At 38.7% G+C, this 22,368-nt stretch overlaps 1 protein-coding gene across 1 annotated transcript in view; it reads right to left on the bottom strand.

Moving 5' to 3' along the window:
- MRPL3 (mitochondrial ribosomal protein L3) overlaps window positions 1-22,368 on the bottom strand; it is a 59,216-nt gene that overhangs the window by 5,632 nt on the left and 31,216 nt on the right. The window contains exons 7-9 of the mRNA XM_005888176.3: window positions 13,586-13,694; window positions 11,510-11,587; window positions 9,253-9,330 (exon numbers count right to left, since the gene is read on the bottom strand). Coding sequence (XP_005888238.1) covers window positions 9,253-9,330; window positions 11,510-11,587; window positions 13,586-13,694 — 265 coding nt within the window. The remainder of the gene's footprint in view (window positions 1-9,252; window positions 9,331-11,509; window positions 11,588-13,585; window positions 13,695-22,368) is intronic.

The following is a 22,368-nucleotide window of genomic DNA, read 5'->3' as shown; positions in this document are numbered from 1 at the left end:
CAATTTTAGTAAATTCATTGATGAGATCTAGTAGTTTTCTGATAGCATCTTCAGGATTTTCTATGTACAGTCTCATTTCATCTGCAAACAGTGATAATTTTACTACTTCTTTTGCAGTCTGGATTGTTTTTCTTCTGATTGCTGTGGCCAGAAGTTCCAAAACTATGTTGAATAGAAGTGGCAAGAGTGGGTATTTGTCTTCTGCCTGATCTTAGAGGAAACGCTTTCAGCTTTTTGCTGTTGATTATGATGCTAGCTGTGGGTTTGTCATATATGGCCTTTATTACATTGAGGCAGGTACCCTCAATGGCTGCTTTCTGGAGAGTTTTACCGTAAATGGATGTTGAATTTTATCAAAAGCTTTTCCTGCATGTATTGAGATGACCATATTGTTTCTATTCTTCAACTTGTTAATGTGCTGTATAATATTAATTGACTTGCAGATACTGAAAAATCATTACATCCTTGGGATAAATCCCAATTGACTGTGATGTATGATCCTTTTAATGTATTTTTGGATTCAGCTGGCTAGATTTTTTTTATTTTATTTTATTGGGGAGTTTTGCATCTATGATCATCAATGATGTTGGCCTGTAATTTTCTTTTTTTGTAATTATCTTTGATTTTGGTATCTGGGTGATGGTGCATGTGTGCTAAGTTGCTTCACTCGTGTCTGACTCTGTGTGACCCTATGGACTTGTAGCCTGCCAGGCTCCTCTGTCTATGGAATTCCCCAGTCAAGAATACTGGAGTGGGTTGCCATGCCCTTCTCCAGGGGATCTTCCCAACCCAGGGACTGAACCTGAGTCTCACATCTCCTGCATTGGCAGGTGGGTTCTCTACTGCTAGCACCACCTGGGAAACCCAGGGTGATGGTAGCTTCAGAGAATGAGTTCAGAAGTGCTCATTCCTCTGTTATTTTCTGAAACTGCTTCAGAAGGATAGGTGTTAACTCTTGTTTAAATGTTTGATACAATTTTTCTGTGACGTTATCTGGTCCTGGACTTTTGTCTGTTAAGTTTTTAAATTACTGCTTCAATTTCAGTACTGGTAATTGGTCTGTTCATATTTTCTGTTTCTTCCTTGCTTAGTCTTGGGAGACTGCATCTTCTTAAGAATTTGTCCATTTCTTCCAGGTTGTCCATTTTATGGTTATATACTTGCTTGTGGTGGTGGTTTAGTCGCTAAGTCGTGTCCAATTCTTGCGACCCCATGGACGCACACCAGGCTCCCCGTCCATGGGATTCTCCAGGCCAGAATACTCAGAGTGGGTTGCCATTTCCTTCTGTAATACTTGCTTGTAGCAGCCTCTTATGATCTTTTGTATTTCTGTGGTATAGGCTTTAACTTCTGCTTTTTCATTTCTGATTTGGGTCCTCTCCTTTTTTTCCCCATAATGAATCTAGCTAAAAGTTTATCAACTTTGTTTATCTTTTTAAAGAATCAGCTTTTAGTTTCATTGATCTTTTCTACATTTTTTTTTTTTTTAGTGTCTATTTATTTCTGCTCTGATCTTCATGATTTCTTATTTTCTACTAACTGTGGATTTCAATCGTTTTTCTTTCTCTAGTTGCTTTAGGTATAAAGCTATGTTGATATTTTCTTATTTCCTAAGGCAAGTTTGTACTGCTACAGACTTCCTTCTTAGAACTGCTTTTGTTCGATATGTTTTCAGTCATCATGATTTCATTTTCATTTTTCTCTAGGTATTTTTTTATTTCTTCAGTGATCCATTGGTTGTTTAGTAGCATATTGTTTAGCTTTCACATGTTATGTTTTTGATTTTTTTCTTGTGGTTGCTTTCTTTTTCACTGTCTGCACCAAACAGCTTGTGGTATATCAGTTCCAGGGCCAAAGAATGAATCCACATCCTCAGCAGACAAAGTGCTGAGTCCTAACCACTGGATCACTAGAGAATTCCCTGGTTGCTTTCTAATCTCATAGCACTGTGATCAGAAAAGATGCCTGATGCAATTTCAGTTTTCTTAAATTTACCAAGGCTTGCTTTGTGACCCAACACACGACCAAACCTGAAGAATGGTACATGTGCCCTTGAAACGTATATTTCCATCTGGTCTAATGTGTCATTTAAGGCCTGTGTTTCCTTAGTGATTTTTCTGTCTGGATGATCTGTCCATTGATGTAAGAGGGCATTTAAGTTCCCCACTAGTATTACTGTCAATTTCCACTTTTATGTCTATTAATATCTGTCTTACTTGTTGCGGTGCTCCTATGTTGGGTGTGTATACACTCACAATTGTTACATCTTCTTTCCTTGATCATTATGTAATTTCCTTGTCTCTTTCAACATTTCTTTATTTTTAAAAGTGGTGTGATATGAATATTGCTACTCCAGCTTTCCTTTTAATTCGATTTGCATGGAATGCCTTTTTCCATCCTACTGCTTTCAGTTTTCATGTCTCTAGAACTGAAGTGGGTCTCCTCTAGACAACACATATACAAGTTTAGTTTCTGTATTCATTTAGCCAGTCTATGCCTTCTGATTGGGGCAATTAATCCCCTTCAGTTCAATTCAGTCACTTAGTTGTGTCCAACTCTTTGTGACCCCATGGACTGCAGCACGCCAGGCATCCCTGTCCATCACCAACTCCCGGGGCTTACTCAAACTCATGTCCATTGAGTCGGTGATATCATCCAACCATTTCATCCTGTGTCATCCCCTTCTCCTCCCACCTTCAATCTTTCCCAGCATCAGGGTCTCTTCGCATCAGGTGACTAAAGTATTGGAGTTTCAGCTTTTAGCATCAGTCTTTCCAATGAATATTCAGGACTGATTTCCTTTAGGATGGACTGGTTGGATCTCCTAGAAGTCCAAGGGACTCTCAAGAGTCTTCTCCAACACCACAGTTCAAAAGCATCAATTCTTCGGCACTCAGCTTTCTTTATGGTCCAATTCTCACATCCATACATGACTATTGGAAAAACCATAGCTTTGACTAGACAGACCTTTCTTGGCAAAGTAATGTCTCTGCCTTTTAATATGTTGTCTAGGTTGGTCATAGCTTTTCTTCCAAGGAGCAAGTGTCTTTTAATTTCATGGCTGCAGTCACTATCTGCAGTGATTTTGAAGCCCCCCAAAATAAAGTCTGTCACTGTTTCCCTTGGTTCCCCATCTATTTGCCATGAAGTGATGGGACCAGATGCCACGATCTTAGTTTTCTGAATGTTGAGTTTTAAGCCAACTTTTTCACTCTCCTCTTTCACTTTCATCAAGAAGCTCTTTAGTTCTTCACTTTTTGCTGTAAGTGTGGTGTCATCTGCATATCTGAGGTTATTGATATTTCTCCCAGCAATCCTGATTCCAGCTTGTGCTTCATCCAGTCCAGCATTTCTCATGATGTACTCTTGCATTTAAGGTAATTATCAATATATGTTCTTATTGTCATTTTGTTAACTGTTGTGGACTTCTGTAGGTCTCCCCCACACCACTTTCTTTTGTTCTCTGATCTTATGATTTGATGATTACCTTTAGTGTTATGTTTGGGTTCCTTTTACTTTTGTGTATGTGTTAGTCACTTAGCTGTGTCCAACTCTTTTGCAACTCCATGGACTGTAGCCTGCCAGGCTCCTCTGTCCATGGAATTGTCCAGGCAAGAATACTGGAGTGGGTTGCCATTTCCTCCTCCAGGGGATTTTCCTGATGCAGAGATTGAACCCAGGTCTCCTGCATTGCAGGCAGATTCTTACCATCTGAACTATGGAGAAGTCCTACAGCTCAGATGGTAAAGCTATCTGTGTATATATATATTATATATTTTTGGTTTGTGATTGCCATGAGGTTTTGATACATCAGCTATATACACAGGATTAAGCTGCTGATTTTGTCATTTCAATTGCATTTTATATACCCCACATTAGTACCCTTCTCCCGTGATTACTGTTTTTTGATTTCATATTTTACATCTAATTGTTTTATGTATACCTTAACTGTGTATTGTGGATACAGATGATTTTACTACTTTTGTCTTTTAACCTCCCAACTAGTACTGCATGGATGATTTCCTACCTTTATTGTATGTCTGCTCACTGTTTATCAGTGAGCTCTTCCATTTCATAGTTTTCTTGTTTCTAATTGTGGCCTTTTCTTTTCTGCTTAGAGAACTTCTTTAGTATCTGCTATAAAGCTGGTTTGGTGATGTTGAAATCTTTATCTTTTGCTTGTCTGTAAAGCTTCTGAGTTCTCCATCAAATCTGAATGAGAGTCTTGCTGGGTATCCTTGTTCATAGATTTTTTCATCACTTTAAATGTATCATGCCATTCTTTTCTGGCCTGCAGAATTTCTGTTCAAAAATCAGCAGACAGTCTTATGGGAGTTCACTTGTATATAGTTTTTCCCTAGTAGCTGTTAATATTTTCTATATCTTTAATTATTGTCAATTTGATTCTTATGTGTCCTGGTGTGTCCCTCTTTGGGTTAGTCCTATATGAGACTTTCTTCACTTCCTGCTGCTACTGCTGCTGCTAAGTCGCTTCAGTCGTGTCGGAGTCTGTGCGACCCCAGAGACAGCAGCCCACCAGGCTCCCCCATCCCCGGGATTCTCCAAGCAAGAACACTGGAGTGGGTTGCCGTTTCCTTCTCCAATGCATGAAAGTGAAAAGTGAAAGTGAAGTTGCTCAGTCGTGTCCGACTCCTAGCGACCCCATGGACTGCAGCTTACCAGGCTCCTCTGTCCATGGGTTTTGCCAGGCAGGACTACTGGAGTGGGTTGCCATTGCCTTCTTCACTTCCTGGACTTGGGTAATTGTTTCCTTTCCCAAGTTACGGAAAATTTCAGCTATTACCTCTTCAAATATTTTCTCATGCCCTTTCTCTCTTCTATGATCCCTATAATAAGAATGTTAGTGTTTCTGATGTTAGCCCAAAGGTCTCTTCAATTGTCCTCATTATTCATCTCTGTTTGCTTATTTTCTGGCTGTTAAAAACTTCTAACTACTTGCTCTGCATATCCATTCTTTTTCTAAGTTCTTGGATAATCTTTTAATCGTTACTTCGAACTCCTTGAATACAATGCCTAAACTTCATTTCACTTAGTTATTCTTCTGGGGTTTTATCTTGTTCCTCCATCTGAAACATACTCCTCTGTTGCCTCATTCTGTCTAAACTTCTACTTGTATTTCTTTGTGTGTGGTACGTTAGTTAGGTTTCTCAATCTTGGAGAAGTGGCCCTCTATATGGGATGTCCTGTGTATCCCAGCAGTACACTCCTAGCTCATCATCAAAGGCTCAGGAACCAGTTGCCCCCAGCGGACGATCTGATCTGTTTGCAGACTCAGTTCCACAGGCTGTGTGATTTAGTTTTCTTGTTTCTGGTATCTGTCCCCTGCTGGATGGGGCTGCTCTATAAGCTTGTGCAGGCTTCTTGAAGGGAGAGCGGTTGGTGACTACTCACTGATAGGTAGAACTGGTTCTTGGCCCTCTGGTGGGTAGGCTTGTATCAAGAGGTATGTCCAAAGGTGGCTATGGGCTCAGGAAGTCTTTAGGCAGCCTGTCTGTTGATGGATGCTGCTGTGTCTTTGCCCACTTGGTTGCTTGGCCTCCAGGTGTCCTAGCACTGGAGCCTACAAGCTGTTGGGTGGGGCCAGGTCTTTGTACCAATGACCCAAGCAAGACATCAGCCTCCAATGATAGTTCATGATGAATACTCCCTAATATATCTGCCACGGGTTTTTACATCCCCATGTTGAACCCAGCTGCTTGACAACTTCTAGGAAATCCTCCAAGACCACAAGGTAGGTCTGACCCAGGCTCCTATGAAATGACTGCTTTTGCCATGGTTTCAGGTGCACATGAGATTTTGCATGTTCTCTTCAAGAGTAAGGTCTCTGCTTCCCCCAGTCCTGTGGAGCTCCTGCTATCAAGCTCTGCTGGCCTTCAAAGCCAAATGCTCTGGGAGCTCCTTTCTGATGTCAGGCCTGGGGAGGTTCAGAACTCACTCCTGTGGGAGAACTTCTGTGATATACTCATTCTCCAGGTTGTGGGTAGCCAGGTGGTAGAGGATTTGATTATATCACAAGTGCACACTCTACCATCTCATTGTAGTTTCTTCTTTATACCATTGGATGTAGAGTATCTTTTTTGGGAGGTTCCAGTCTTTTTTTTTTTTTTAAATTGATGGTTGGTCAGCAGTTAGTTGTGGTTTTGGTATGCTCATAAGAAGTGAACTCAAGGTCCCTCTACTCCACTATCTTTTGCCAAAGTTGCTGGTACATGTTTTTGTGTACTGAATCTTACCACTGGCTTTATTATTTCCCTGCCTTCAGGACTCTCTCTTTCATTCTTTTATATTTACGTATATTGGCAAACCAGTTCAAATCCTTTTTAGGAAAGCTGGAGGTAGAACACACACACGAAACAGGCAAAACTGAAAATAAACTCACATTATAAATCAGGATATAGGGACAAGTACACATGCATAGTAAGTACATTATGTTGTAGAAAACAGTTCTTTAGGCTCTCTTAATACATTTAGTGAATTCCAACAACAAAAAGCTTACATTGATTAAACAGGTTTTATTATCCCTAAGACACTTACTAACTTTAGAATGAAAAAAAAAAAAAGTTATTGGCAGCCTAGTACTCTGTATTCTGATGGAGCCAAAAGCTCCCGTGGAGTGAGTGAATTGATGCGGCTGCCTGTCCAGCAAGAAGAGCCTAGACCCCCAAGGACAAGGGCCTTATTCACCTGCTATGGAATCACTGGGAAGAATGGACAAAGTGGGGTGAATAGTTTCAGAATATTTACCAAACTTCTGACATTTAAAGCACAAACCCACAAAACACTCCCCTAAACCCACACTTTAATATAAAGACAGTTAAAGGATAGTATATTTCAAAGACTTTTTTCAAGATGAGTTCTTTTATCAAAATCTGTTTGTTGGAAATATATTTACTAGTGTGTTAACACTTCAAAGTGGCCAGACATTTCTCTGATGGTACAGTTTCTCAAAATGTATTTGGATTCCTCTTTTGGAATTGCCCTCAGTGTACTTTCTGAACATCTTCAGTGATAGCAAGCCACCAGTCATTAAGTGGATTGAGTTTTTGGAAGCAATCTTTGTTGAAGTGGATGGAAAATCTAAATAGTAAGTGTTGTTGATTGTAAACTGTTTATAACAACCAGATCTGAACCCTGTACATATGGTATTTCAAGGTAGTTGACCTATTCATCCCTGTTGGTGTCAAGGACAACAGTGAGGTAAACCTGAGCAGTTCTTAGCTGGAAACTAGCCTAGAACTGTATACAGCAAATGGAGAGAAAAGGAGGATTTGGCAATGTTTAAAATGTCATCTGCTATCTAGTATAATCTATTATGAAAAATGGTCATTTTCCTTTTTTTCTCTTTTATTAGGTTGTGATTTAAAATGATGTAACAAAATCTGGAGAAAGGAATGCATTGAATTCTGAGGCCAAAATGTTAGGAGAAGCACAGTGATAATCTGCTGGCTTCCAGTACCAGTATGACTTGGGTGACCTGGAGCTTGGAAACACCTAAACCTAAAAACCTGAAAACCAAAACCAAAACAAAACAAAAAACAAAAACCTGCCCAAATCTTGCAATAATTAATCAAATGTATTTTTTTCCCTTAAAAAAAAAATGAGAATTCAATCAAAGAAGTGAAGAGTTCCAGAAAAGTGAAAGTGTTAGTCACTTAGTCATGCCCAACTCTTTGTGACCGTATGGACTGCAGCCTACCAGGCTCCTCCGTCCATGGGATTCTCTAGGCAAGAATTCTGGAGTGGGTTACCATGCCCTCCTCCAGGGATCTTTCCAACCCAGGGATCGAACCCAGGGCGCCTGCATTGCAGGTGGATTCTTTACCATCTGAGCCACCAGGTAAGTCAGAAAGTGAATTTTAATTACTGTAAGACTGATGGTGACTGAAGCCATGAAATTAAAAGACGCTTACTCCTTGGAAGAAAAGTTATAACCAACCTAGACAGCATATTCAAAAGCAGAGACATTACTTTGCCAACAAAGGTCCGTCTACTCAAGGCTATGGTTTTTCCAGTAGTCGTGTATGGATGTGAGACTTGGACTGTGAAGAAAGCTGAGCGCCAAAGAATTGATGCTTCTGAACTGTGGTGTTGGAGAAGACTCTTTCGAGTCCCTGGGACTGCAAGGAGATCCAACCGGTCCATTCTGAAGGAGATCAGCCCTGGGATTTCTTTGGAAGGAATGATGCTAAAGCTGAAACTCCAGTACTTCTGCCATCTCATGTGAAGAGTTGACTCATTGGAAAAGTCTGATGGTGGGAGGGATTGGGGGCAGGAGAAGGGGACGACAGAGGATGAGATGGCTGGATGGCATCACTGACTTGATGGACGTAAGTCTGAGTAAACTCTGGGAGTTGTTGATGGACAGGGAGGCCTGGTGTGCTGCGATTCATGGGCTCGCAAAGAGTCGGACACGACTGAGCCACTGAACTGAACTGAAGACTGAAACAAATTTGGTACCTTATGCTAGTAATGCAACCTACTTGACCTGACTGGAAAAATCTAGGATTTAAGTTTCAGCCTATTCTGTTGTTCTTGTTAGAATAATGAAGAGCCTATTTCTGGGAGCTGCTGATACACTTCTACTACAAGTTCACTTTTCAGAATGGACAATTCAAAATTCAAAAGTTATCTCTCATTTTGTATTATGTTGACTTAAATCCCAGGTTGAATATTTATTTTGTTTTTATTTGATGGGAAAAAATGTCTCTAAGAGCTTAAGAATTTTTTTCAAGTCTATCTCATACAACATGTTTTCTTATCTTCATGTTTGAACACAAAAATGCATTTTCAAGGAAAAGATAGAGCAATGCTAGTAATAATAATAAATCTCTCAAAATGTTCACTTCAAACCACCTTTCCTGTTGACTCTCATTTAACTTTCACCTCACATAATTCCAGTTCCCATGTCAAAGTACTCTTTAAAAATGAAAAAGTTTTTGGAAGGATGGAGATATATTGTTATTTTTAATAAGTAGTTTTGCTAATAACCTTTTTGTATTTCTAAAGAGCCTCTTAGACCTACCCTTTGTGTGGGCTTATGGTTTTAGAGACATAACCTATAGGTTATTTTATGCAATTTTCTCACTCAGGTGCTCCTACATAAGTAGAAAAATTAGCAAAGAACACGTGGGGAAACAGCAACTTATTTTCAAGTCACATATAGGTGAGAAGAGAACTCATGGCACACATCCACATCTCTGAACAAGAGAAAATAAAGACCGTTACACATACCTTTACTAAGCAATTTCTGTGTCCAGGTACAGAACCATTGACATAGATTATATTGTGTTTTGTGTTTATTCGCCATACCTAAAGTAGAAATAAAATCAAACTTTAAGAGTTGAAAGTAATGAGAATACACTTACATTAATACAAAAGCTGAGGCTATAAGTAGCCTGGAGTCATAATCATGTTAGCAACTCAAAATATTGGATGAGAATAAAAATTTCAAATCCTATGGATGACTTGTGTTGTAATACTACAACACATGTCTCATGTAAGTGGTAGAAAACTCTCATTTTAAGTATAAATGTGACTGAAAAATCAAGACTACTAGGATATCTCAATATTCTGCTGGCACCATTAAGAGTAACAAGTGGAAATTCAAGTTTATTTTTAGTTAATATGAGCTTGCAACTAGAAACTGGGAAGCCATCATCTCTCTGGGTCTAATTTTTTTAAAAAGTGTGCTAAGCAGATGGCCTTCAAACAGGCCTTCAAACAAATGTGGGGAAAACATTTATACAAGTGAGAATGGTCAAGAAATAGTACTGAGAAAAGGTTTGGGGGAAAATCCAGTTTCACCTACACCTCATGGGTAAATGTTAAATATTAGGGAAACTGAAATCTCTCCTGTCACACATATGCACACATGAAAAGAAAATACACACAGTAGATACAAATAGATGTCTGTGTAAAGAGAAGAGTGAAAAAGTTGACTTAAAACTCAACATTCAGAAAATGAAGATCATGGCATCCGGTCCAATCACTTTATGGTAAATAGATGGGGAAACAATGGAAATAGTGAAAGACTATTTCCCTGGGCTCCAAAATCACTGCAGATGGTGACTGCAGCCATGAAATTAAAAGATGCTTGCTCCTTGGAAGAAAAGCTATGACCAACCTAGACAGCATGTTAAAAAGCAGATTTGTCGACAAAGGTCCATTTAGTCAAAGCTACAGTTTTTCTAGTAGTTATGTATGGATCTGAGAGTTGGATTATAAAGAAAGCTGAGTGCCGAAGAATTGATGCTTCTGAACTGTGGTGTTGGAGAAGACTCTTGAGAGTCCCTTGGACTGCAAGGAGATCAAATCAGTCAATCTTACAGGAAATCAGTCCTGAATACTCATTGGAAGGACTGATGCTGAAGCTGAAACTCCAATATTTTGGCCACCTGATGTGAAGAACTGATTCATTGGAAAAGACCCTGATGCTGGGAAAGATGAAGGTGGGAAGAGAAGGGGATGACAGAGGATGAGATGGTTGGATGGCATCACCAACTCGATAGACATAAGTTTGAGTAAGCTCTGGGAGTTGGTGATGGACAGGGAAGCCTGGCATGCTGCAGTTCATGGGGTCATAAAGAGTTGGACACGACTGAGAGACTGAACTGAACTGGCACATATAAAAGTAATAGAAGAGGAAAAATAATTATATAAATTTAAAAATTTATTATTTTTAATTATATAAAATTTAAAAAACTTCTGCTGATTAAAATTTATAAATAATATATATCTAGAATAAGAATGTGCACCAAAATGTTACCAATGATTATCTTCTGAGGTGGTTCTTTTGAATGGCTTATTTTCTTCATGTACTTTCTATGTGTTTCACACATATACACAGATTAGTTGTTTTAATAAAAATATAATTATATGCCACCTAATATCTACAACTCATTTTCACTTAGATATTACATATATTCCTCAAGTTCAAAGAGAGTGAATTTAACTCCCCTCTTTTAAATATATAATTATTTCACAATGGATGTATAACACAATGCTTTTTTAGTACTTTTTTTCCTATTTTGATTGTCTCTATTGTCTCCCTCTCTTCTTTTCCTCACTCACATCCACCCACACATTTGACATTTAATAAAAAATAATCTGGTATATAACCATCTACTCTGTGTTTACATGGTGTGGCAACATGTATGTAGGGAGCTTATGCTTATTATAAGAGTATTACACATAATGTTCTGAATATTTATTTTTTCACATACACCTTGTGGAAATCTTTCAAGTCAAATAATATATAATTAACTTTTTCTTTTTAATGAGTGCATTTTCCAAGGCTTGGATGTTAAATGTATACATATGATAGCAACTCCAACACATGCACACACACACACACATACACACACAGCTCATATAGCCCCACCCCTCAATAATTGTAAAACCATACACTGACACATGTTAAATACATATACTGTTGCATTTGCATTTAGGCATTAATTTATTCCTAAAAAGAGTCGCTCCAGAAACTTACTTTTAGTCCAAATGCTGTCCTATCCACATTCCCCAACTGTCCAGGCATTTTAGTTCCAGGCCAGACTCTGGCAACATCCTAAAGAAGAGAACCCAAATTAGCACTTTTCAAGTAGTGCCTCTCAATTTCCAACAGTAACAATCTAACCAAAATGCAAATAAGAAATAAGTCATAAAAATATTCCACACCCTCCCCCCATTTTGCTAGGCCCCAGTAAAAAACTGAACATGGACTTAGTCACATTTACCCCTAGAAAATTCCCTTTCTAAATTAGATTAGAACAATAAAAGCACAGACAGAGAACACCTTTAGGAGAAAACTTCAGTAACAAGAGAGCAGCAAACGAGGTGTTTAGAAGGACATACAAACACATCTCAATATCTTTCAAAGAAAAAATGTGGACTGCCTGGACTGTTCTCACCAATCTTCTGTAATAACTGACTTGAACTCCATCCATCCACGGCAGCTGGAATGGTCCTACTCTCCCACCCCTGCTTCTGATGTTACTATCTTTCTGCAGAGTGACTGAAGGACAGACTCAGTTATCTCTAACAGTGAGAAACTTGGCTTCCATTATCATTATATTTATTCATCTGGTCAATCCTACAGTTCACAGAAAATTATCTCAGAATGGCTAATTAACACTACTTCAAAAAACATAATTAGAACTCAATAGTTGCACACAGAACATTTTAAGTTTAGATTCTGGGTATACAGCCAACAACTGTGTTCACAAGTTACTTGAGTTAGTCCACTCTAGACCTCCATTTTAGTGAGGGTCTGTTACTCATCTGAAATAATAGGTTTATTTTCTTATATTTCCTTATGGATCCCTCCACCCCTGTTTTTATTTTACTTTGAATATGTAAAACATTAACATGGTTCCAAAGTAAAAAGTGTAATAAAAAAGTGTATCTTCAGTGTCACTCCTGCCACTATTGAGCTCTTCAACGCTATTCTAACTCATCCTTAGTAGGCAATCAATCTTATTAGTTTCTGGTTTATCTTTTTCATCCTTCTTTTTGCAAAAATAAGCAGGTAACGTGTGCATTTGTTATATCCTGGAAATCACGTCATTGTTTCACAACGACCTTGCTGTTTGTTTTTCAGCTGCATAGTATTCCACTATACCTGGGAGTTCAGATGAGTTCATCCCGACTCCCAGGTATGGACATTTATGGCTATAAATAACAAATACTGTTACAATGACTAATTTTGTACAAATGCATCTTTATATTTTGGGGAGAATATCTTTAGGGTAAACTCTGAGAAGTAGGATTGCTGTGTCAAAAGCAAATACGTGGGTAGTTTGTTAGATATCACCACATTTCCCCCCATAAAGAATACAATCTTTTATATTTCCATTAGCAATGGATGAGAGAACATCCTTGCCAAGAGAGTGGAAAAAATTAAACAGCTTGACAGCACAATCTGCTAGGTGAGAAATTAACTCAAGAGTGTTTTTCAACTGTATCTCTCTTATAAGAAGTAGAATACATTATCAAGCTTTAGAATTAACCTTGCATCCTCTGATGCTCCAAAGAGTAACATTCCCCTAGGTTCTTCAGGCTATACCTTTGGGAGAGGTGTTCACTAGGGCTGAATTAGTAGTAGAAAACTCCTTCTCTCCTTCCTATGCCCCTATTGTCTATTTCTCATTTCTTTCTCTACTACTTTCCCCTTTATCATTATATTGTCCTTGACAACTTTTACCAATGGTCTCTTTTAAGGCAGAAACAAATCTGTTAAGGAACCAGTGAAGCCAGATGGAAGGGCACTCTGATCCCTGATCACTTTAGTGGACTTCAGAGTTTAGCATGGGAGGCAGAGATGGGAAAGAAAGTAGGCAGACAGTACTGAGAACATTGGCTGTAAGTACACAGGATATAACCAGATAATTCACGTCTGGCTTTGGAAAGTAAAAAAGGCCAGAACCCATAGAAGTGTGACTTTTACTAGCACCCAACTGAAATAAGATTCAAATTATGTGACCTGATCCTAAAGACAGACCAAAGCACCATATGCACAAAAGCTGAATCTTCACCACTAAAAAGAGGATCGCTAACTTATACTTACACCAGTTGAAATAGCTCCAGGCCTCCTGTGGGTTTTTGTTTGACCATGAGTAGCCGGCTGGCCTTTAAATCCCCATCTTTTCATGACACCTTGAAAACCTTTACCAATACTGAGCAAGATAAATCGGTTACAATTTACATAATGAAGAGAGGTAAAATATCCCCAACTGCATACTTTGATAGTATTTTAGAGTTTCAGCGAAGTTCCTTATCTAAATAACTAGAAAAGGCCATATAAGTAAAACTGCAAATGAACATGCCTTTATCTTTCTCCTGATTGCACCACTTCCTGGAGTCTCATTCTATATAAAGATCGTAAGACAACAGCAAGTTAAGCAGAAGTTCTATCATCCTAATCCTATGTAACGACACAGTAAAAGTGGGACATTTTAGAAGTTCAAGGTACTTGCAAGAGATGCCGCAGGCAATCATTAAGCTCCCCACCTCCTATAAAGCAACTGTACTCCAATAAAAGTTAAAAAAGCAAAACAAACAAACAAAAATCCCCTACCCCCCAGCATGCATGCCCCTGTATGATGAATCACCATCCCTTGAGTCTGTGTAGACCAGCAACTCACCTCTAAGCAATAAACTATGGCAGAAGTGATAAACATCACCTCTGACTCCACATTACAAAGAGACTGGCTTCATCTCTGTGCTCTCAGCTCTGAAAGAAGCCAGGTGCCATAACATAAGCTATCCTATTGAGAGTCAGGCAGCAAAGACCTCTGTAGCCAACAACTGTGGGCCTGTTGCTCACCAGTGGCCACATTAATGAGCTTGTAGGCAATTATCCCCAAGTTGAACTCGGAGATGACTGCAGTCTTGAGTGATGAGTCGGCTGCAGCTTCGTGAGAGACTCTGGGCCAGAGGCACCCAGCTAAGCTGTACTGGGAGTCATGATCACAGAAACTGTGAGGTAATAAATGCTTATTGTTTCAGGCTATTGTGTTTTAAAACTCTAGGCAGGTATATACAATATAACATGAAATAAAATATTAATAATGCCCTAAATGCTCAGCAAGATGAGAAGTTGGATCTTGGTTTCAAGGTCTGAATCAGAAGCCACTATGGAGAACAGTGTGGAGATTCCTTAAAAAACTGGAAATAGAACTGCCTTATGATCCAGGATTCCCACTGCTGGGCACACACACTGAGGAAACCAGAAGGGAAAGAGACACGTGTACCCCAATGTTCATCGCAGCACTGTTTATAATAGCCAGGACATGGAAGTAACCTAGATGCCCATCAGCAGATGAATGGATAAGAAAGATGTGGTACATATACACAATGGAGTATTACTCAGCCATTAAAAAGAATACATTTGAATCAGTTCTAATGAGGTGGATGAAACTGGAACCTATTATACAGAGTGAAGTAAGCCAGAAAGAAAAACACCAATACAGTATACTAACGCCTATATATGGAATTTAGAAAGATGGTAACAATAACCCTGTGTACGAGACAGCAAAAGAGACACTGATGTATAGATCAGTCTTATGGACTCTGTGGGAGAGGGAGAGGGTTGGGAGATTTGGGAGAATGGCATTTAAACATGTATAATATCATGTGTGAAACGAGTCGCCAGTCCAGGTTCGATGCACGATACTGGATGCTTGGGGCTGGTGCACTGGGACAACCCAGAGGGAGGGTATGGGGAGGGAGGAGGGAGGAGGGTTCAGGATGGGGAACACAGGTATACCTGTGGTGGATTCATTTCGATATTTGGCAAAATTAATACAATATTGTAAAGTTTAAAAATAAAATAAAATTAAAATTATATATATATATAAAAATTAAAATTAAAAAAAAAAAATGGAAAAATAAAATCAGACACGAACAATTTCTTAAAAGTCTAATATTTCAATTTTTAAACAAAACCATTCTATTTTCAAATTCTGCTAACTAGAGAAACATTATGCATTGTAGACAGAAACAATACTAAGGTTCAAACAGTATTAAAGTTTGTCTCTGATTGTCAAATATATGCAGATGATTGGTACAAAGAAATGCCTAGAATGAGTTTTAAGACTCTTTCAGGCATATTGTGTGGATCACAATAAACTGTGGGAAATTCTGAAAGAGATGGGAATACCAGACCACCTGACCTGCCTCTTGAGAAATCTGTATGCAGGTCAGGAAGCAACAGTTAGAACTGGACATGGAACAACAGACTGGTTCCAAATAGGCAAAGGAGTACATCAAGGCTGTATATTGTCACCCTGCTTATTTAACTTATATGCAGAGTACATCATGAGAAACGCTGGACTGGAAGAAACACAAGCTGAAATGAAGATTGCCGGGAGAAATATCAATAACCTCAGATATGCAGATGATACCACCCTTATGGCAGAAAGTGAAGAGGAACTAAAAAGCCTCTTGATGAAAGTGAAAGAGGAGAGTTGAAAAAGTTGGCTTAAAGCTCAACATTCAGAAAACGAAGGTCATAGCATCCGGTCCCATCACTTCATGGCAAATAGATAGGGAAACAGTGGAAACAGTGTCAGACTTTATCTTTTTGGGCTCCAAAATCACTGCAGATAGTGACTGCAGCCATTAAATTAAAAGACGCTTACTCCTTGGAAGAAAAGTTATGTCCAACCTAGATAGAGTATTCAAAAGCAAAGACATTACTTTGCCAACAAAGGTCCGGCTAGTCAAGGCTATGGTTTTTCCTGTGGTCATGTATGGATGTGAGAGTTGGACTGTGAAGAAGGCTGAGCACTGAAGAATTGATGCTTTTGAACTGTGGTGTTGGAGAAGACTCTTGAGAGTCCCTTGGACTGCAAGGAGATCCAACCAGTTCATTCTGAAGGGGATCAGCCCTGGGATTTCTTTGGAAGGAATGATGCTAAAGCTGAAACTCCAGTACTTTGGCCACCTCATGTGAAGAGTTGACTCATTGGAAAAGACTCTGATGCTGGGAGGGATTGGGGGCAGGAGGAGAAGGGGATGGCAGAGGATGAGATGGCTGGATGGCATCACTGACTCGATGGATGTGAGTCTGAGTGAACTCCGGGAGTTGGTGATGGACAGGGAGGCCTGGCGTGCTGCAATTCATGGGGTCGAAAAGAGTCGGACACGACTGACCAACTGAACTGAAGATAAAAACAATTTCTCTACCTTTCATTAGATATTAATATGTCAACATTTTTTAATGTTATGTTTCCTTAATTTAACAAAGCCATCACTAAATAAATAATCATCAGAGATTAATGGATTGAAGTAAATAAGCCCACCTGACTAAGATGACTTGTTTTAGACAAATCAAGATAATATCAACATAAAAACAATATGAATATGTATAGGATATAACAGCTAAATATTATCAAATCACAGGTCAAAGCTATTTGTATATGAATAATTTAAATGTAGTTTTTTTTCACATTAATCAACTAACACATCACTTATGGTATACACTGACCAGCATACCTTGTTTTATTGTGCTCCACATATGCTGTGGATTTTACAATTTGAAAGGTTTGTGGCAACCCTGTGTAATCAGATGACAGTTTCTTTTAAGCCAGAAGTATTTTTAAATTAAGGCACATAAATTGTTTTTTTTAGACATAATGCTATTGCACACTTAACAGACTATAATACAGTGTAAACATAACTTCTACATGCACTGCTGCTGTTGCTAAGTCGCTTCAGTCATGTCTGACTCTGTGCAACCCCATAGACGGCAGCCGACCAAGCTCCCCTGTCCCTGGGATTCTCCAGGCAAGAAACACTGGAGTGGGTTGCCATTTCCTTCTCCAATGCATGAAAGTGAAAAGTGAAAGTGAAGTCGATCAGTCGTGTCTGACTCTGTGAGACCCCATGGACTGCAGCCTACCAGGCTCCTCCGTCCATGGGATTTTCCAGGCAAGAGTACTGGAGTGGGTTGTCAGTGCCTTCTCCGTCTACATGCACTGCTGCTGCTAAGTTGCTGCAGTCGTGTCCGACTCTGTGCGACCCCACAGATGGCAGTGCACCAGGCTCCCTCGTCTCTGGGATTCTCCAGGCAAGAACACTGGAGTGGGTTGCCATTTTCTTCTCCAATGCATGAAAGTGAAAAGTGAAAGCGAAGTCGCTCAGCTGTGTCCAACTCGTAGCGACCTCATGGACTGCAGCCTACCAGACTCCTCCGTCCATGGGATTTTCCAGGCAAGAGTACTGGAGTGGGGTGCCATTGCCTTCTACATGCACTAGGAAACGAAAAAATTTGTTTGACTTGCTTTACCAGTTCCAGTGGTCTGGAACTGAACTGTAAAATATCCAAGGCATGCCTGTACATAATTCTTTTTGGCCTCAAGAACTCAAAATAATGCTTATCCTTGATCAAAGAGGTAAAGTAGGAATTTAATGAATTTCCATATTCACTGAAAGTCACCATAAACTTTGCAAGATTAGCATCTAGGAAGTAAATAATAAAATATTTCACTGCAGTTTTGTTTCAGAAACTTAACACTGAATTTTAGAATGTGTTTGAAAAATAAATTCTTTGCAATTTAAAAATAGAATAGTACCTAAAAAGTTATTTGAACTTATGATACTGTTCAGCAAATAACAGTTTAAAGAAAAAAAGGGAAGGGAGTGGCAATGCCAAATCTAAAGTGAGCATGGTTTCAAAATACTAACAGTGGTCATTCTTGGTAGAAAGTTTGTTGGTACCTTCTGAGTTCTCAAACTGATTCAGCTCCTGCTTACAGAGAGAGCATGCAAGTGTGCACTGGTGAAAAAAACCATTCTGGGTAAATTTCAGAAGATAATTTAGCTCATTTTACCAGCAGATGATTACAAAATCAAAGTGGTATCCTGAAAGTGTTAATTACTGTCAGCTAATTACAGACTGTTTTTCAATCTAGTTCTAGAACACATCATGTTGTTATACTGTGTACAATGGGAGTCTCTTCAATAAATAACCTTTAAACAAAAGGATAAGACACCCATGATGTGACAAATCACTGGCTGAATTGAGACCATAGAGAACAAAAGGCACCTGTTGCTCTGGGGTGGGGGGTGGGGGTGCAGAACAGGTGTCTATTCCTTTGTTTCTCTCAGTTGTCACCCAACTGCAGAACAAAAACAAGACAAAAGCAGGAAATGAAGGAATATACACTTAGTATACCCATGCACAGTTCCAACATAGGATTTTCACAGGTCGCATAAAATAAAACCTTCATCTCACTAAAAGGGATACGAAATACATAATATGCTTTAATCTCACCCACCCCTTTTTTGCTGCCATTTTTAGTTAATGACAGCAGAATAAATGAAATAAAGGAAAATTCAAATCAGCTAAGAACACAATGTTAAGGTCCAAATCTAGTGAAGCATATGTGAAAATTAGGTAAACATAAAAAGTGTACTTTATTTACAGCATTCATACTTTCTAAAACAAAATTTCAAAAAATCTCAAAGATACGATTTAAATTTAGACTTCACTATCCTTGTTTCTCCTTGTTTCTCCTCACTGTACTTTAAGTTCATGAAGCACAGGGATTGTGCAGCATCTAAAAGCAGCACCCTATCTTGAGAACTCAGAGTAACCCTGTTACTGGCTTTAACTGTGTCTGGAAGAAATAATTATTTCCTTGATTTGGTCCTATAGTTTCCAAATGCTATATATAATGGGTTTTTTAATAGAAGTATAAGAAGACTGTATTAGGAAAAGGGGAGGAAGGGTGTGAAGGTCTGACTGTTAAGAACCTTGCAGAAGAGAATGCATAATTTAGTGTTTCTAACTGTATTCCATAAATCTCCAGAGATTACTACTATGAATTTAATTTCTCTGTCACACTCTGACAAACATCTAAATGTCTACCAGCAGATATAAAGATTTAATACACACTCATCAAATATTTCCCTATTTAGTGGGTAACTGCCTTTGATTGCATGGTTCTGGATACACTTGTATATGAGGATAAAGTAAGGTCTACAAGTGAGGAGTACTCTCAAGTCCATCCATTCTGAGTTCTCTGAGGAATTTTGAAGGAATTTCACCAAGTTTTGCCCTGGCCACTGAAGACCCCTGTAAATGTCTGAAGTCAGTTTCTACCCAATGCAGTGTTCTTGTCTAACCCTATTCAATCAGAGATGTAAAACAGCTCCTGAGCACACAGTAAGTCATCGTGGAATGTTTCAGGTGCTCTGCATCTCATCACACACAAGGTAAAAGCTAGCATGGAAGATCTGTTTGGCTGTTACTCTCCAGGATGAATTCGTGACAGCATGACCTGAACAGGAGGTATTCTGTTTCTGTCAAAAAACTATAAAGCTATAAACTATCATTAAAAACTATAAACTATCAATGTCTGTGAATATTTTTATCAACAAATGACTGCTAAGTGTACACTGCTTACAGCTTTCTGACATTAAATCTAGATCATACAATATTTGTTGTTTAAGTTGCTAAGTTGTGTCTGACTCTTTTGCGACCCTATGGACTGTATCCTGCCGGGCTCCTCTGTCCATGGGATTCTCCAGGCAGGAATACTAGAGTGGGTTGCCATTCCTTCTTCCTGACACAGGGATTGAACCTGCGTCTCCTGCATTGCAGGCAGATCCTTTACCATCTGAGCCACCAGGGAAGCCCCTCATTCAGTAGGACAAAGAGCCAAATGTGCAGTGATTCTTTTGGGCCCTTTTATAGAAGGGAGCATTTTCTGGCTGTCCTAATTAAACCCAGACACTATGTTTGCTGTCCTAAGTTCAGTCTGCTCTTCTCAAAACAGAAACTCAAATAATTCTGTAACATCATGAAAAGACAAAACAGTTTTCTGAGTATTAGTTCATTAATTACTTCATTAATATAGAAAACAGTGAATTATGCCACTTGGAAAATTAAGGGATCATTTTTTGGAAACAGATTTATATAACCGAAAGGAACTTAGAAATATGTAGAATCTAAAAAAAAAAGATACAAATGAACTTATTTAAAAAACAGAAATAGATTCATAGATACAGAACACAAACTTACAGTCACCAAAGGGGAAAAGGGTAGGAGAGGGATAAATTAGGAGTTCGGGATTAGCAGATACAAACTACTATATACACAACAGATAATCAACAAAGTCCCACCATATAGTACAGGGAACTATATTTAGTATCCTGTGATAAGCCATAATGAAAAAGAATATGAAAAAGATGTATATATATATATATATATAACTCAATCACTTTGCTGTACACCTGAAACTAACAGAATACTGTCAACCAACTGTATTTAAAAAAAAACTACATAAAAAAAAAAAAAAAAAACCCACATTAAAAAAAAAAAGAAGAAACTTAGAAACCATTTAATCCTAAACCTTTATGTTAAAGATAATGAAATGTATCCAGAGAAGTTAAGCCACTTGCCCAAGGTTAAATCCCTGGTAAATGAAAGCATCTGGTTATGCTTTCAACCCAGGTCACACTGCCTCCTGATAAACAGAGTAAAGCAAAAGTAAAGTAGCATATCAGAGAAGCATGGAGCTATTTCAAGGGCATCCTCATTACACTGTAAATTCTAGATGTGGCAGGTATTATGTATTCTTAAAATTACCTAGAGTGCTTTGTAAGGTTACTACTTGGCTATACAAAACAGTTTAAGAGGCCATAACTTGATGTATTAGAAAATACCACAATTGAATTCTAAATAACTTAATGTAGTTAATTCATTTTAAAAGATATTTCCTATTGAGGAAAACATAGATTTTTCCTTTAAAATTTTGAAACCAAAAAAAAAAATTGAAACAAATGAAAAAACAGTAATAATGACAGCAGCCAATACTTTGGAGCATTAACTACATCCCAGATCTTGAGCTAAGAGCCTTATGTGCATTATTTCATTCAATCTTAACACTAGGAGGCTATGAGGCAGGTGGTATGATTAGTCTCATGTTAAAATAAATAAATTTATATTAAAAAAAGAAAAAGAAAAAAAGATGAGGCTCTTGATGAAAGTCAAAGAGGTGAGTAAAAAAGCTGGCTTAAAACCCAATATTCAAAAAACAAAGATCATGGCATCCAATCCCATCACTTCATGGCAAACACAATGGGGAAAATGGAAACAGTGAGAAACTTTATTTTCTTGGGCTTCAAAATCACTACAAATGGTGACTGCAGTCATGAAATTAAAAGACACTTGCTGCTTGGAAGGAAAGCTATGACCAATCTAGACAACATATGAAAACAGGAGAGTTATCACTTTGCCAATAAAGGTCCATATAGTCAAAGCTATGGTTTTTCTAGTAGTCATGTATGGATGTGAGAGTTGGACCATAAAGAAGGTTGAGTGCTGAAGAATTGATGCATTCTAACTGTGATGTTAGAGAAGACTCTTGAGAGTCCTGTGAACAGCAAGGAGATCAAACCAGTCAATCCGAAAGGAAATCAACCCTGAATATTCACTGGAAGGACTGATGCTGAAGCTCCAATACTTTGGCCACCTGATGCGAAGGGCCAACTCATTGGAAAGGACCCTGATGCTGGGAAAGATTGAAGGCAGGAGAAAGGGGAGACAGAGGATGAGATGGATGGATGGCATCACTGATTCAATGGACATGAGTTTGAGCAAACTCCAGGACACCCTGAAGGACAGGGAAGCCTGGTGAGCTACAGTCCGTGGGGTGGCGAAGAGTCGGACATAACTAAGCAACTGAACAACAGCAAAGATGAGGTGACAAAGAGGTTAAGAAAGCTGTCTAGGTCACAGAGCTGCGGAGAAGCAGAGCCATGCTTTGACCACGCTCCCTAGACCACCTCACTTTGACTGACTGAAAACATAGTTTTTTCACAGAGACTATTTCCCTCTAT

Source organism: Bos mutus, chromosome 1 (assembly GCF_027580195.1).
Source record: "Bos mutus isolate GX-2022 chromosome 1, NWIPB_WYAK_1.1, whole genome shotgun sequence".
Lineage (NCBI taxonomy): Eukaryota > Metazoa > Chordata > Mammalia > Artiodactyla > Bovidae > Bos > Bos mutus.
This window is presented reverse-complemented; position numbering and strand designations above follow the sequence as displayed.